The 18,538-nt window shown below is 32.3% G+C and overlaps 2 protein-coding genes across 2 annotated transcripts; both read right to left on the bottom strand.

Moving 5' to 3' along the window:
• Window positions 1-4,830: 4,830 nt before the first annotated feature.
• LOC106360607 (ADP-ribosylation factor-like protein 5) lies at window positions 4,831-6,011 on the bottom strand. The gene is made up of 3 exons (XM_013800228.3): window positions 5,853-6,011; window positions 5,413-5,610; window positions 4,831-5,314 (listed from the first exon to the last, which is right to left on the bottom strand). The coding sequence occupies exons 2-3, from the start codon at window positions 5,602-5,604 to the stop codon at window positions 4,955-4,957; spliced, it is 552 nt and encodes a 183-aa protein (XP_013655682.1). The 5' UTR covers window positions 5,605-5,610; window positions 5,853-6,011; the 3' UTR covers window positions 4,831-4,954.
• An 11,154-nt stretch (window positions 6,012-17,165) lies between these two features.
• On the bottom strand, window positions 17,166-18,238 carry LOC106359567 (germin-like protein subfamily 1 member 8). The gene is made up of 2 exons (XM_013799243.3): window positions 17,914-18,238; window positions 17,166-17,835 (listed from the first exon to the last, which is right to left on the bottom strand). Exons 1-2 carry the CDS (start codon window positions 18,035-18,037, stop codon window positions 17,297-17,299), a joined length of 663 nt encoding a protein of 220 aa, XP_013654697.1. The 5' UTR covers window positions 18,038-18,238; the 3' UTR covers window positions 17,166-17,296.
• Between the last annotated feature and the right edge of the window lie 300 nt (window positions 18,239-18,538).

Below are 18,538 nucleotides of genomic sequence, written 5' to 3'. Positions count from 1 at the left end.
GTCCACAACTCCGCGCTTGCGCGGGGGCAATGCCCCTAGTACAATAAATGATATACTCATTTTCTGGAAAATGAATACTAAAGTTGTTTTAAAAAGTTATTTAAAAAATAAGAAAAATTGCAGTCAATAATCATAGAATGGAATAAAAGTAAATATACGAAAAACTACTGTTTCGTTACTTTTTTTTTTATCGAAAAAGCATATATCAAAAATAAAAGATTAAGTGGGCCGAGACCCAAGTTCAGTCTATATGAGAAGCCCGCTTACAGAAAAATATAATCTGAGAGAGCTTTTGGCAAGCCCATCAGCTTCTCCATTCTCAGAATGGGGATAAACACAAAAGAAAAGAAAGCAAACGAAAGAGAGATACTGTTGATATCAGTTAAGACGCCGTAGATCTCTTTGATCGATTGTTTGCGAGTGATAGCTCTAAAGAGTGTTTGGTTATCGGAGCGGATCTGAAGATCAGAGATATCCAGAGATGCTGCCGTGAGAAGGGCTAATCAAACCGCCATCGTTTTAGCCATGAGCGGTGAAGTGACGAAATCTTGGTTCCTTGGAGGCTCTGTAAACCTCACTGTTTTGTTATTATTCTCTTAAATTATTGATATTGTTACCCTTATTTTGACGTTTTAGCCATGAGCTGTATGTATGTGGCTAATAGATTTAATCGGATACTATTTCCTTATTTATTTATTTTTCCTGTATTCTATTGTTTTTTGCATTTTTCTCAATGAATTCTTTCGCGGCTTCATCTCATTTTCTATTGTTGTAATATTGCAAAATTTTGTTTTTGCAATTTTGATGAATTATTTTCTCTTATTACTGGTATCCTCTTTTAGATCTTGTTTTTCACTTTTAAAGTTATAAGATTCAGATTCTTTTTCCAATTCAAATCAAATTTGAAGAGACGGGTGCGCATATCGAGGATGGTGCGGCGGTGACATCAAGGATGGTGCACCGGTGACATCGAAGAATTGAAGATCTTTTAAATGAAAAGACTTTTTGTAGTGGTAAATGTAAAACTACAACAATTGACCACATTTATGCCAAATCTAGCGATGACAATAGTGGATCTAGCTGAGTATCTCCAATAGAATGGCTTAACGGAGGTGGGATATGCTCTGATAAACTGTAAAACCGGTTATTGTTTAGAGATTTTTACCTCTAGAGACACTTTCTCACATATCAATTACATTACAAGACACTTATCACTTTAGACACACTTTTCCTTGTAGAAATGACTCTTATGACCCCTATACTAAAGAAAATAGAACATTTTGATTTATTCCCATCACACCAATCTTTCTCCTCTTTTTATTGCACTTTATTATTTTTCTTATCACACTTTATGTTTTCATTTACTTTTATCTCAAATTCTAAAATATATTAAATAAAAATAATTATCATAATAAATTATATATAAAATTCTCTATCTTTTAAGATCCATTTTCATATATATATATATATATATATATATTATATACATTAATGTGTAACTAAAATTAAATGTGGACGTGGACGCCAAAACGTGGATAATAGAATTATAGATTAGATGTGGACATCAACAAATCAGAGTTGTCTTATCCATTGGAGCTCGATCACAACTGTCTTATCGGAGATCAAGAGCTAGTTGTGTTGGATTGGATGTTGTCATCGAGGAAGTCTCCAGCAGATCGGTGTACATCAGATCGAAAGATAAAACCATTAGAGAGTTGGAACCATAACTCGATTGTGGTGGTGACGACGGCGGTCCTCTGAAACTCGTGCTCACCACTCCAATCTGCCACAGTTCTTCTTCTTCACTGTGCCGAGCTTGGGATTTCAAGCTTTGTTATTCTTTGTTCAAACTCATCAAGACGATGTGATCTCACATCTCTTATATATAAGTTAAAGAACATTGGTGATTAGCAGATGAAAAATCATCCACGAAATTTTGTTCACATTATATAAAAATAGTGTCCACATGAACACATATCCATATTTATATATCCACATTTGTGAGTCCACAATTCCAATGACCCGCGGTTCTTTGTTCACATTTTCACTAATTCACATTTTTGATTTTTTAATTTTCTTATTTGTCTACATAATTTGCGTACATGTCAAATTTTTTTTTAAGATTTCAAATTTGTAATAGTAGAAGTAAACCGTCGTACATATTCTTTGTATTTATTTGATTCATATATTCACAAGTTACTCGTCATCCACAATTCGTCACAACTTGTCATCCATAATTCGTCATCCACAACTCGCCATTTTTCGTAAGGATAAATTTGTCAAAATTACACCAAGGCCCCACCAGAAAGTGCTTCACAAGTGGAAAGTGACTTTTAATGTAAAGGAAAGACAAAAAGTGTCTTTATTTGTAATCAACTCTATTGTTTAAGTTATTTGGATAACCATTTCATATACTATAAAGTAGTATCAGTTATATAATAAATATTCCATCTATTCCTAAAAGATTCATGTTTTAAAATTTTAACATTTTTTAATAAAACACTAGGTTAAGACCTGCGTTTTGCGTGGGATGAACATTATATATATAAATTTGAAGTGAAACTCTATATTTAAAATTTCACTTCTCAAAACTTCAAATTTGAAGTTTCATATTTTTAATTGCATTTTGGTTCCTACAATTACACATCAAATTTATAATTTTCAAATATTTTCTCGTTTATTGTATTATTCCTAAAAAAAATTCATATTTCATAAAAACTTCAAATTTTTAATTATAAATTTAAGTTTTACACATAAAATTAAACACAACTTTAAAATAAGATTTAAAATATTTTAAAACTAGATTTAGAAAACAACAATACAAAAGAAACTTAACCACAAAAAACTTTTCAAAAGTTACATGAAGACATAACTTTTTTTTTTTTTTTTGTCATCAACTTATACATGAAGACATAACTATTACCCAAATTTAAATATTACCTGATTTCAAAAATTTGTTCAGATCTAATGTATTTACAAGTTTAAAATCACCTGATTTCAACAATTTTTCGTTTGTGATCTACAAATTAAAAATAAAGAGAGTCAACTTTTACTTCGAAATATACTAGTTGATCGTATATGTATTACGAAAATAGTTTTATGGAAAAATTTGGTATTTTTCTTGAAGTTTAATATTATTTATGTTATTTCTATTTAAAATTTCTATTTTAATATAACATTTTATTAGTTAATACTGTTATAATATTTTTATATATGTGCTTAATTATCTACAAAAGTTTTATGAATTTAAATTAATTATGATAAATATTAGGACCATAAGATAAAATATAAATAGTTTTGAAGTTAAGTTTGAAGTTTTGTTTTTGGAGAATAACACTTTTAAAATTCAAATATAGAGACTTGGATACTTCAAAATAGAGTGTCTTTTTGGAGATGCTCTTAGATATATGTTTTACTCCACGATTGGTATCAATAGATAATTTCAGTTAGAATCGGTTATTAATTCAATTAACCAGATTTTCACTTGTTTGTTTATTGTGTATGCATTCTATCGATATATGACATTGTTATCTTGAGCGAAGTAATGATGTTATAATCTGAATAATCAATATATTATCCGGTTATAATACACATTCATTAATATTTTTTCTAGCTATTCTAATAACAAAGACGAGTCGAGGATATACATAACACAAGGTTAATTTTCTAATATCCGGTTAAGACTCACGCGTACTTATTATTTCATTTCTTATAATATTCAACTCCCGATTATAATATACAATCATAATATAGGTAAGAAAATTACTTCTTGTTATTACTGTTATAATTTGGATAATCTATCTAGGGATTATAATACACATTCATTATATTAATGTAGCTATTTTAGTAACACAAGACCAAACAAAGATATATTTTGGCTTATTGAAGTACAAACAAATTACATAGTTAGCACATCTAAAAGTTGACATCATCATTTTCATACACCGTAAATCTTTTCATTTGATGGTTAGTTACCTAATTACCAACACATATATATATATATATATATATATGTGTGTGTAAGAGCTAAATGGCTTTAAAAGTAAAGCTATTGGTATCGTTTTATCATTTGAAAGCCACAATCTGTTTTTAGTTGCAAAAACTATCGTTTCAAAATGTTATTATTTAAAATTTATAGTTTTTTAAAATTTAAATGTTTTCAACGTCGGATATAAAAAATCGTAATCTATAAGAATAACTACTGCCAAAAGATCATAATCAGAACATCTATTGCTATGAAAGATTTTACAAGAGACTTGCATTGAATCTGGTATTCCAACAAAAAGGAAAATGCATGTATGTTGCATTGTTAGTTATGCTAAAATTGACCCTATCGTCTGCATTATAAGCTCATAAGCTTAATAAAATATTAATCACAATGAGAGGTAGCAAACCAGCAGGGGAGCAACAAAAATCTAAAACGATACGAATAACACTGATTCATCTTTTCATGACCTGAATTTTCAGTATCGAATTTTATAATTAAACAAAAAATATGCCCGGAGACGTCAATTGTTTTTTGTATGTATGATCGAATACTAATGACGCGACTGTCACATAACGTTTTCTGGTTGGCATATGTGCAAAATCATCCCAAACGGTTTAAATAATTTGTTTTTAGCTCTAGACGTGACATCCACATGTTTCTTTGCATCCCTTAAAACTATCCAATCAACCTTAATAAATATATTTGCTCTGCAGCCGTAAAATGAAACCTAATAAGCTTGTTTCATTGGAGCCAACTCAAGAGGATATGACACAAACTGAAATGCCAGCGGTCGATATTGCAATTCCTGAAGATCAGAAGTTGGTCTCTTGAGTCCAATGCAATCAGAGTAAACCAAATCTCATGATATGACGAGTGGAATAGATACATTGTAATAAAAAACAATAATTATTGAAATACATAAAAATGGAAAAGGTTATGTGATTCATTTTCTGACATTTCCTCTTTTTACTTTGGAGCTTTATCAGTAACTTTCTGAGCAATCCAACCAAGCCCATCATGCAATCCCTCACCAGTAACTGCACAGCTTGCTTGAATGTGCCAATCATGGTTCTTGATACTATGAAGGTTAAGCGCGTCCGTGATTTCAGCGGGGCTCATAGCGTCTTTCAGGTCCTGTTTGTTTGCAAACACGAGTATCACCGAGTTCTGAAGATCCTCATGCCCCAGTAATCTGAACAGCTCATCTTTCATGAGAGAGATTCTGGCTCTGTCTGTGCTATCTATAACCACGATCACAGCATTGGTTCCTCTATAGTACGTTGCCCACGATGTTCTCAGCCTATCTTGCCCACCAAGATCCCACACCTAACAGAGCGTCCAATTCAAACACATAGAGACAGTGGAAGTTATGTAAGAATCCAAACTATGTCCGAACAAGAACCTCTGAAAGCTTTGGGGGGTACCTCGAAGCGGATGTTCTTGTAAACGAGCTCTTCGACATTACTTCCGACGGTAGGATGAGTAGTGACAACTTCACCCAAGTGAAGCTTGTAAAGCGTCGTCGTTTTACCGGCGTTGTCCAAACCGACAACGACAATCTTGTACTCTTTCGCAGGGAACATCATGAACCAAAACCTAGATGCGAAAGCTCCCATGTCTCTCTGGTTTCATGTAATAACAAATAATAAAAAGATAACTGAATCTTTCTTTTCCTTTAATTCACGGCAAGAGTTGAGATTGATTTATTTGGAGAAAACACTAAAGATCCAGTTTTGATTTTGACCCAGGTTATGTTTTTTATCAATAGATTCCTGAATTGGATTTGTGTATTAAAGATCCAAAATTGTTCTCTACTTCGGGGGATGATGGAAATGAAAAGTGGATTGAGAATCGGAGATCAAACCTTGGATTTAGCAGCTTGGCGGAGGCAAATCGAAAAAATGAAATTCGAGTCACCGGGGGAAAGCTCAAACTTTACTTCCGGAGGTTGCTTTCTTATCGATCTATTAAAAAAAAGTATGCAAGAATGAAAATAGAGCCTGTGTAAGTTTCAACCTCCATATAATTCAACACCAATCTATATATTAAAAAATACACTACAAAATTATAATTGAAATTTTTGTCCTTTAAATTTTACTAGATTTAAAACAATATTTACAGCTTACAAGACTCAAAATATTTACAGCTTAAAAGACTCAAACCCCGATCTATTACTATTATTTGATAGAAGTTTTATGCAAAAAAAAAAAAAGACAACACTGTTATGCAAATAAAATCATCTTCAACTCTATTTTATTTTTAACTCTAAAATAAAATTTGAAGAAAAATGTCCAAATTCTATTTTATTTTTCCACTCTATAATAAAATAAAAAATAGTTTTACTATGTCAATAAAATAATTTATTTATTTTTATTCATCATTTTTTATTTTAAAACAGAGTATTACTGAAATAGAACATGATTCTATTTTATAAAATGATCCATTGAATATGGTCTAATGTAAAAAAAATTTCGTAATTGATACCTAAAAATTTAGCCACGTATTTTAGAATATCTCCGACCATGATTTTAGGATAAGTTCTAAATATATTAAGAAAAATAAAAAGAAATAAAATTAGGAGAAAAAATGAAAAAAAAAATTATATCAAAATTTATTAGAATTTCATTATATCTCCAAATAACACTTGTAACGTATATATTGGTTGGATTTTTATTTTACAATTAACTTTTAATTAGGGGTGTTCAATCCGGATATCGGTTCGGTTTCGGTTCGGTTTTTTTCGGTTTTCGGTATTTCGGTTAGTAAAATATAACTACCATTCTAAATCCATATTTACTTTGGTTTGGTTCGGTTTATATACCGTCGGTTTTCGGTTTATTCGGTTTTATACCAAAAAACATAATTATTTTGTTTGAGATCATATTATATGAATTTTAGAGTCATATTGTCAATACAGTCATTTATTAAAAATATATTACATATTCAAATAAATGAACAAAAATGTAAAAATGCCTCTACCATCAAATAAAATAATCAAATCTATAACTAAAATCAAAACTTGAAATTTTGAAAATAAAAATATGAAACAAAATAGAAACATGAAAGAAAAGTTTTTCCACTCTTCCATATTTAGTGTTCATTAAAGTTATACTTTTTCAATTGAAAATTTTCCATTAATTATTGTCCATCAAATTTATAATCTTCATATTAATTTAGTGAAGACTAAAATAAATCAAAAAGATCAAAAAAGACTTAGAAAATAAGATGTTTGAATTGCGATGTATTGTTATTTAGTTATAGTTCAAACGTTTTACAAATTAAGGTTTTTTATTACTATAAAATTATGGTAATAGTTATTAACACAAATTTAACTTATGTAACAAATAGATTTTCATGTATTGTTATAAAATAGATACATATTTACATGTTTCTACTTTTAATCGATTTTTTCGGTTTATTCGGTTTAATCGGTTATATACCAAACCATATCCAAATTCTACGATTTTTATAAAATTATATCCATTCGGTTTATATGGTATATACCAAAACCAAACCATATTGTCTAGTTCGGTTCGGTTCGGTTCGGTTCGGTACGGTTCGATTTTACCATATTGAACAGCCCTACTTTTAATTGTCTAACTATAATTTACTAAAATATTAATACTTATTTTTTTTAAACTTGGAAATTCTTATTGTTGGAAGTGCTTTTACTTGTATAATAAAATCCTTAAACCGCATTTGTTTTGTCTTATATATATGTCGTATGTCATAACTTTCGGTCCATATCCTTCCGTTTCTTTTTTTCCTCTCTTCGAAATATGCATTCAACCCAAGTAGACGTTTGGTCTTTGATAACTGTCCAGATTTTTGACAAAATATAGTCGGAGATTCACATTCTCCACATTTGACTTCTTGTGAAAATCTTTGTTACCAGTCTAGCTTCCTTTTCTTCTTGAACTTGAATATCACATCTTCCTTCAATGATAGTTATTGATCGTGTTAGCCTTTTCACCAGTTCCACCAAAATACTCTGGTAAGAAGCTCAGCTCATGTGTCTTGATATGACTCCTTTGCATATTATTCTTTGTAATTCCCAACTTTCATTGTTAAAACCTGAGGTTCGCGATTCCTCATTTATGGACCTTTAAAGATTCACACATCCCTTTTCACACCTACTCTAATGACTACTTAAAGTGAGTGTCTTTTCGATGTGTTACTTCTGCTCAACTATAGTTGCAGATTCCTCAACTACTCTAGCTGCGCAGACACAAGAGAAATACCTAAACTAAATTTGTCATGACGATTTTCTTTACCTGATAGTTTATCCCTTGCTTTCTTCTTTTTCATGCGCCATGATCCAGTCAACATAAAACTTTCTCGCTATCCTATGAATTTTTAGGCAAGAACTTTGAGGCTCACTCGCCCCTGCTCTAACTTCTTCCCATGTATTCCCTCTGTTAGTTAGTCCTTCGGATTTTTTGTAGTATGTATCTTTTATAGAAAAACATCTTCATCTTCATTTTCAATAACATCTCTGATGAAGTACAACCTTGTATTGATGTGCTTAGTTCTCTAACAAAATTATCATTTTTGTTAAGTGTATATCAATCACTCTACGAGTTTTTTTTTTTTTTGTGTGTAAAATCACTCTACGAGTTTTGAGAACCACACTTACATTCTCATGTGTTATACCCAAATCACTAATCTACCTTTTAACCACAAAGCCTCCTTGTAAGCTTCTATCAGAACCATGCATTCTGATTCAGTAGTAGATAGTACTACTATGTGTTGAAGTCTCGATCTCCAACTGATAGTGTTTCCTCAAATTTGAAATACATACAACAAAAAATCTCAGTAAATTATTAATATTAATATTATAATATTTTATTAATTTATAGAATTATTAATTTATATAATTTTTTGTAGATTTATATTTTTTGAATTGCATTTTCATATAAAACTAAGAAGAAAAATTAAATTTTGAAGGTATATGTTGGTTAAATTTTACAAATACAAATTTCATTTTGTTTTTATTCGATTATTTAGTGTATATCTGTACTTTAAATGTAGATGCATGTTTAGGTGTCAAATAAAAAAAATTAATATCAAATGTTAAAGTGTTTAGAACAATTAAAGATGGACGTCATTATGGATAAGAAAACAAATAATATGATATTTGTTTTACATTTATATAAATTTTATATGCATCCCCTATATATTAAATGAGAAGCATTTTTTAACACTTTCCTTAATTCTCTCTTGGTTATTTTGACATGGATGCATGAGAAGGCTTTATTCTCAATTTTGCATACGTGTCGCGCTGTGAGGGCTTCTCACAAAAGCGTTGACTTTAATACCATAATTTATTTCCTTTTTTGATTCTTTTTCGGTTTATATTAAATGGCTTTTTCATATCTATAGACTCATGGCTTTTTCATGTCTACGGACTCATAGCTTTTTCACCTTCATCATGCTAAATATAATATAGAGACGAGAAATGTTGCTGCTCGAAGAGTACTTGAGCTTCCATCTTCCTCGATCAGTTTCGTGTAGAGACACAACTCGGTTCTGTTGCGAGTTATCACCTTCACCTTCATCTTATAGTACTGTTGCGAGTTATCACAACTCGGTTCTGTTGTGAGTTATCACAACTCGGTTCTCTTGCGAGTTATTACAACTCAGTTCTGTTGTGAGTTATCACGTTTTGAAGTTGGTTAACAAAACGATTTTTGCGTAATGAACATTATCCTTGGATGATTCATCTATTGTGTTAGCTTCTTAGATCTATTGGTTTGTTTTCTCTTTAACAGGTTCTCTTTAACATGGAGACTAGCTACTCATGCGATGCTCGAGAAGATCCAGATGAGTCAATAGAATCAATAGAAGACATTATCCCTCATAGAGAAAATAGTTGTTCAGAAACTCCCTGAGAAAGACGAGGAACTCGAGATGATATAAAAAAAAGAGAAGCTTTACTTGAGGTGCGTATCGAACAAATAGCAATGGAAGCTGAGCTAGGGCAACAACGTGCAAAGTGCAGTGAGTACATGATCGCTGCTCTCAACTAAATTCCGGAGGGAACTCACGCTCGACCAAGAGATAGCATCGAACGAAGTGGAGCCAGGAAAGTGGATGACATGCTTGGTTCAATGGGGGAAACAGTACAACGACGACGATGATGTGCAGTTTTATGGAGTGAGAGAGGAATGTATTTTGTTGTTGTCATGTAAGCATATGTGTTTGTGTAAGGAGTGTGAGAGGAAGCTTAGCTATTGTCTTTTGTGTCAATCTTCAAAGTTTCTAGGGATGGATCGTGATTTATACACGACGTGTGCATGCATTGGCAGGGACAGTGGAGACAGGGAAGTGGATGACACGGCTTCTTGGGTATCTTAATAATCAACTCTATATAGTATAAGTTAGTTATAAGATTGTGCTAAAATTAGTTATATCATATAATTTTAGGCCGTTACGTTATTTTATATTGTATATGTTTTATATGTTACTTTTTACTTTTTTCCATGCATATAATCGGAACATAATTCTAACTATTATATATAATAATGTACGTATAATAAAGATAAGACTAGACCCTGATCCGCGCGCCAGCGCAAAGATGAATTTTTGATTATTTATTTTATTAAATGATATATTTTAAATATTTGATCATATTATATTCACTAAATAAATATTTTTTTGCATCTTAAACTATCTATTTTTTTTTACGAGTGTGAGGTATCATATAAGCAAATTGAGTATATAGAGTTAATTAGAAAATTGTAAGAACATAACCACTCATGCGATTAGTTTATTTTATTAAAATTGTAGAAATTTTTTGATTATTTATTTTATTAAATGACGAATCTGCTATGTTAAGATCTGGCGAATCAGTTTGATTCATTCCTTTCACAAGGGAAGTTAGAAGATTCTTATCATTTTCTCACTCAACCACTCATGCGATTCATACCGAATAATCATACATCCATATAAAACCAACTGATGTTATGTATTCAAAAACTATATTTTTGGTATGAATGAATGGTAACACAAAGCAATATGAAGAAATTTTAATTCTTTTACTCCACACTTAAGAGAATAAACTGAAACCAGACCGGATTACAAATTCAACATTCCTACATTAATCCCTTAGTATAATATAAAACATTAAATTTAACCATCTATCTCACTCCGCGCAAAGCGCGGGTTACTACCTAGTTAGTTATTAATTTATGTTATCTGGAACATATATTTGCACAAGATTTTTAAAATATTATTATCTTATTATGTTATCGAATTATGTTATATTTTACATATCCAACCTAGAATTATCATGTTACAGATCATATTCTTTTGAGATCAGTAGCTAGTATGCATATGGAAATCCTTCTTCCATAAACTTTGAGTTTCTAGTGAATGCCAGACTTAATCTTAAAGTTCTTTTTAGTTATATTAGTATCCACTTTACCACTTTCCAGTGCAGCCTTCCTAAACAATTCATAAATATACTAATCACACCCATCATGTGTGCTAAATAAGGCCTCTAACCTACCATGACATACTTGAGTGATCCTACTGCATTGGCATTATTGCATATAAGAAAATTTACTCATCAAACTTATATATGCTAGAGGCCTTATTTATGAATTGTGCATTATTGACATATTTGAACCCAAAAACGTACTTATCGTGTTTGCTTTGCTCATGTGGAACGTCATAGGTACGTACGTACTTTCTCAATGTACTTTTTGTGATATTTTAGAACCCATTTTTCTATGTCCCTAATAATATCAGTTCTAAGGATCTTAGTTGCAGCTCCTAGATCCTTCATTTCAAATTCAGCCATGAAGCCTTGCATGCTTTAGCTTCTTGATCCCCCATTAAATTATTCGACACTAATAGCATTTTTTTTGGTGTAACACTAACAGCATATTATCGACGTACATCAATAGATATACTGATTCATGTATATTTAAGTATGAAAAACAAACGGACAAATCATAAAATTTCCTTATGTATCTTTGTTCCTTTTTCATTGTATGGGAGACTGTTTTAGTCTGTACATGAACTTCTTCAACCTGCACACCAGATCCTCCTTACTTTTCACATGCGAACACAGACTGTTATAACATCCAACTGCTCTATATCATAGGAATCAAAGAAGTGAGGTGTGAATCTGACTCCTCACAGCTTATCAAAGCCATCACTGAAGGAAACACAGTCATAAAGATCTATGGATCGTATCTGTAATTTTTCTTTTGGGCTGAATGTGTTGACCCATATCTTTTAATTGGATTTCGCTTCAAATTAACTTTGTAGCAGACAGCTTGGCAAAACATGGCTTATAAGGTGATAGTGCTGTAACTGGCTAACGCTGTTATGGCAACCACCTAACCTCTGTTTTGAGTATTAATGGAAGTTTGTGTTTCAAAAAGAAAAAAAATCTTGTGTAGAGCGAAACAAGACATTACATACGTTGCAATAGCTTGTAGCACGGATTTAAGCAAAAATTATTTTCCCTCTTTCATAAATGTTCGAATTCAGATATACTATTACAAAATAAGACGTATTCGTTGTATTTTTTTGCTGATGTTTAGGAAGAACTCGACTAATATTACTAATATACAAAAAAAAAACTGGGTAAAAGACATGAGGAAGAAAAGGAAAAATGGTGACCAGAGCTAAAGCTTGTAAGCCTTCTATTATAATCTAGAGTCGAATATCCAAAATATGTGTATCCAAGTTGTAATCCAAAAAACCAAAGTAATATCATTACTTAGATGCTGGAGGACTTTTTCTTGAATTAATTAAGACTTTTAACCGTAGTTCTAGGTACTCAACCAGTTACTGGTTACCGAAACGTCAAATTATGTTGGAAGTTTATGAATGACTGATTGTGAAACATGATTTAGTTCAGATGAGTCTAACTAGATTCTACTAAATATAGCCAATGCTGACAAAGATTTCGTGAAAAGAATTATGGAACCTAGTGAAAATTTTATTAATGATACAACAAATCTTTAGTGTTTTGTAACTATTTATAAATCATAATTATATATTAGTTTCAGAAGACAACATTAGTTCACTGTTTGTATAAAGCCTCATGAACCTTAGGCACAACATGCTCAGTACTAATATAAAGTTATAAACTAAGCCACCTGACCTTTGGCACAAGATTATTTATTCACTGAAAAAACTTCAGCTAAGATAAAAACAAACAAAAGTGTTACAAAAAAAAGTGTTACAAAAAAAAGTGTTACAAAAAAAATAAAAATAAAAAATGATAAAAACATGTAGCTTTAATCTATATATCTGCTACATTGATTCCTTAATCTAAAGAACTACAACATGTAGCTTTAATCATCTAAGATCTGAATTGGTAAAACTTATTCAACCGTGTTCTCTGAAAGTCGTATTATGTTGGTTGCCATTTAAATTATTATATTGTTGCCATGTTAAATTGTAGCTTTCATTATCTAGAAGTTTGAAATGGTAAGATGTTGATTACACCGGCATCCTTGAAGTTGTATTATGTTGGGAGTTATTTAAAACACTAGGGGTATAGCTTCCCGCGCAAACGCGGAGTCGGGCACGTTAGATGTATTGTGTAGTTTTATGTATGATTTTTTTTTAACTTTTGTTTTTCCGTGTTGTATATAATCTATATTATAATAGTTAATAGATCGATTAGGTTGATATGAAAATAACAGGTGATTTCTTATGTGTTGATATTTCACATCTTATGTGTGGACGTCTAAAAGAGTTTCCGATTTATCTTCATGAATTTGACATCTAGCAATATTTTCACCATAAATATGTCGGACATAGAACCATATATCCGCTGAGATTCAACATCTAATACGCTGACTAATTTCCATCCTCATTAGCTATCCGGTAAATCCGCAAGCTGTGCAAGTATAAGAAAATAATTATCTACCACGGTTTAGAAACTCCAAACAATAGTGAAACCTTTTATTAGACATAGAGCAAGAAAATATACATAACCCTATAAATATGATCTAGGCGAGATCTTTTAACAGAAATAAAAAATTAATCTCCATGAGCTCATCTCAGGTCTATGCGAACCCTTTTATTCCGTCCAAGAAGTTGTGTTTTTCATTTGTTGTTCCTGTAGTTGTCGGCTGTGTAAACGATTTTGTTCACCTCCTCCTTGAAACTACCAATGTGTTTTAATTCGGATTTGAAGTCTGGAAAATTAGTGAATCCCTCCATGGCATACATGTCTTAGTGGACAACTTCAGAAAGTAGAACAAACAACAAAGAATAGTTATATTAATCAAGTTTTCTGTAGGACTATGAAATTCTATCAATTAAAAGAGTTGCAATGATACGCGACACTGAGGTGAGAGTTAAGCGACGAAGTGGAAGAACTCTAGGTCCTAGCTTAGAGACGGTGAAAAGGAATAGACGATTAGGAGGCTTCTTTGGGCCTATCTGACGTCAGCCTTACCTTTTAAGGCTTATGTAGAAATTGAGTCCGATATGCCGTGAGTTAATTAAAATGACCCAACAACCATTAATTCATTAAACAACCCTTTTCGAAAACTCATCGCCGAGGACCGTAAAATCACCAGAAAACGTTACTCGGGCACCAACGGTGACGATTTAGACTGATTCGGTTCGAAAATCAATATTCTTAAAAATAAATTAATTTTTACTCGTTTCATCCTATAATCGAGTAGTATATATACAGATTTATGATGTTTTCAAGAAAAATGGCAAAACAAAGAAATTAATGTATAACTCGTGAAAAATTATGAGCCGTCGGAATCAATATTGCAGAAAATCTAAAAGTCTAAAGAGGAAGACGAGTTGTAAAAATCATAATTGCATTTAGTTAAATTTAATCATAAAAACATACAAAACACCCATGGTTTCTATTCGAACCCGGGTTGTTAGTCTTTTTAAAGATGTGTAAACCGCTGCACTAAGTGATATTTATTGTAAATTTTTACGAATAGATAATATATTAAAACGAAAGCATAAAGATAAATCTCATCAAAATAAATGAACTGCTGAGGTGGACACCCTTAAGAGAGAGCAAAAACTCCATCATTATAATATAGATTCTGTTCTACCATGTTTATGTTAGTAATATCTTAAAATGCACAAAATAAACAAAATTATATGGCTAATTGAAAAGACCATGTACTTAAAGTTTAAAATGCCAAGTGATGGCAATGATAGAGTTATTATAACAACTCAGTTATACAAGCGACCGCAAAGGTCTATTTGATAATAAGATTGTTCATAATTATACGTGACGATTTTAATATTCTTTCAAATTGCATGCGTTGTAGAGCTGACTTGAAAAATGTCAAATGTGAGCTTGGTGATTTTTTGTTGTTTTGGTTTTATTGTTTCATTAAGCAACAAGGGACCATACCACCATCTCCACAATGAGTTCTTTTAATTTTATTGTTTGTTAACTTTTAAAAATGTTATACTTATAATTTAATATTTTTATTTTATAATTTTCTTAAACCAGCGCATTTATTTGATAAAACCATCCTTGCTTAGGAATGGAAACTTGAAACCTTACCGGAACTGCTGGTTCCTCGCGACATTCCACTCATCCGCAGCCTTAGACCCTCGCGCACACCCCGACTCAGCAGCTTCTATTGGAACCTCACCAAATCAGGAGCTTCAAATCAGGATATGACCTAGCTATGGAAACAATAGAAGTATTTGAACCGGATCAAATCATATAACCTAGCACCACTGGCCTGAAAGCCAAAGTATGGTCGATGAAGACAACCAAAAAGATCAAACATTATTTTGGCAAGCGATATCCAATTATGTTCCGGTTTGTAGTTCGCTCTCTGACCACCATTGCGGCACTGACAGTACCTGCCCACGCTGTGGCGTAGAAGAAGAAACACGTAAACATATGCTCTTTGAATTAATGTCCTCTCTCGTCCAAGCTTGGTCACTATTGAACATTTCTCATTCTCAGGGGTTATTCTCGTGCACTTAGATATATAGCAACCTTGATCACCTTCTATGGCGCACAACAGAATTAGGAGTTCTGGGTTCTCTCGTTGCCTTTGTGCCTTGGATCATATGGTACATCTAGAAAGTTTGAAACGAAAAAAAATTCAACGAAAAGGAAATTTCCCTTTTGGAAACTATCCAGATTGCATCCTCTGAGGCAGAAAGTTGGCGTCAGGCCCAGATAGTAGATTAAAGATGATGATGAAGATACCTCATCTATCCCTCAACCCCCACCCCCCCCCCCCCCCCCCCCCCCCCCCCCCCTCGGGCTCGATGCTCGTGCGGTATAAACGACATTTACTTCGGTGGAGGGCTCTGGTCTTGATGTCCGAGGATGAGACAGCGATTTATGGTTCTAGTAACCGAGTCTTAACTCCTCTACATGCAGAGTTCCAAGCACTGCTGTGGACCATGAAATTCCCTATACGGCTGGACTATTTTTGATGACCTCCGAGACTGACTGCCTACAACTAGTTAATCTCTTAGAACTTAGAAGAAAAGAAAAAGAAGACGACCGGCCATTCTTGTTGGCTGAAGTTGATAAGTTTCATCTCATTTGCTCTATGTTTACTTATTGGTCCATATCTTTTATTCATCGTTCTCTAAAATTTCGAACCAATAGCATTGCAAAATAATCTCATTCTCATGGTTTACCATCCTCTGGTTTACCATCCTCCCATGTAAACACTCATCTTCCAAGTTGGATGACTCTTGAAGCCAACCTCTTGAAAACTTCTTAATAATATATGGAGCTTTTGATTTAAAAAAAAAAAAAAACCTAGATGCTGGAAATTTTTTTCTTGAAATATTTAAGACATTTAACTGTGGTTATAGGTACTCAACCAGTTACCGAAACATCATATATTTACCTAATAAAATATTGGAAGTTTCTGAATGACTGATTGTGCAACAATATTTAGTTCAGATGAGTCTGATTAGTTAATTTCTACTAAATATAGCCAATGCTGATTAAGTTTTCTGGAAAAGAATTATGGAACCTAGTGAAAAAGTTATTAATGATACAAAAAATCTTTATTGTTTTCAAACTATTTATATAAATTTATAAATCATAATTATATATTAGTTTCAGAAGACAGCATTAGTTTACTGTTTGTTTAAAGCCTCGTGAACCTTAGGCACAACATGTTCAATACTAATATAAAGTTCTAAACTAATTAGCCACCTGACCTTTGGCACAAGATTATTTATTCACTGAAAATACTTAAAAGATAAAAACAAGCAAACAACATCATACATCATACTGATTTTTGTAATCATTATTCTGAAGAAAGAACGTAACATAAAGCAATTCCAAGTACGACATTTCTTATTTTATTAGAACCTATTTTGTAAATCCCTGATGACATTAGCATCCATCTGGAATGCCCTTGCAAGAACATTCGGGTCTATAGCTGGGTTAGACCCAAACACTGTGTTAGCAATCGTGATAACACCTGCGTTTTGGCTGCTCAACGCAGCGATTGCAACCGCTGGAGTTCGTCCTAGGTTGAACTGGAAATGGATGAGTCCTTCTGGAAACACAAATACATCACCAACATTGAGCGTTTTGGCGAAAAGACGGTTTCCATCTTGGTTTGAAGAGACAAACCCTACAAGCAAGGTTCCTTGTTGGACAATCAAGATCTCAGTGGCACGTGGGTGAGTGTGAGGTGGGTTCTGACCGTTGGGTGCATAGTCTATACGAACAAGTGAGATTCCAAGGGTGTTCAATCCACCAAGGTTGTTAACATTGACAGTTGTCACATTGGACCCAACAGCGTTATTTACATTTCCAGGTCTGTTGAGTACTGAGGAAAAGAAGTCATCTGCGTTAACGATCCTTGGATCCTTGCAGAACTTTCCATTCACAAACACTGAAAATGGTTTAAAAATATAAGTAATGCAAAAATTAGCATAAAAATATATTCAAGAATTTAAGAAATCATGCATACCTCCACTTGCTGGTGAATTGACGCCAACGCAGAAATCTTGAAGGGGGCTTGGATCTGAAGCAATGGCTAATGGAAGTGTCAAAGCCAAGAGAGATAGAACTGCAATACAAGAGAGACTCTTCATTGCCAAGTGTATGTGTATATAGTATATTCTGAAGAAAATAAGGATTAATTATTGTTAATCTCTTTGTTTTTTTTTTTGGTTCCAATGAAGATGTGAGAAACTTGTGAGAAAAGAAGTTCAATTTATAGAAGATTTTGGGTGTTGAACACGTCAATACGTATATATCTGCTACATTGATTCCTTAATCTAAAGAACTCCAACATGTAGCTTTAGTCATCTAAGATCTGAATTGGTAAAACTTATTCAACCGTGTTCTCTGAAAGTCGTATTACGTTGGTTGCCGTTTAAATTATTATATTGTTACCATGTTAAATTGTAGCTTTCATTATCTCGAAGTTTGAAATGGTAAAATGTTGATTACACCGGCATCCCTGAAGTTGCATTATGTTGGGAGTTATTTGTTGCTACCATGTTTATGTTAGTAATATCTTAATTAAATGCACAAAATAAAGAAGATTATACCTTTAGTTGAAAAGATCATGTACTTGAAGTTTAAAATGC

The sequence above is a fragment of the Brassica napus genome, chromosome A8, assembly GCF_020379485.1.
Source record: "Brassica napus cultivar Da-Ae chromosome A8, Da-Ae, whole genome shotgun sequence".
Classification (NCBI taxonomy): Eukaryota; Viridiplantae; Streptophyta; class Magnoliopsida; order Brassicales; family Brassicaceae; genus Brassica; species Brassica napus.
This window is presented reverse-complemented; position numbering and strand designations above follow the sequence as displayed.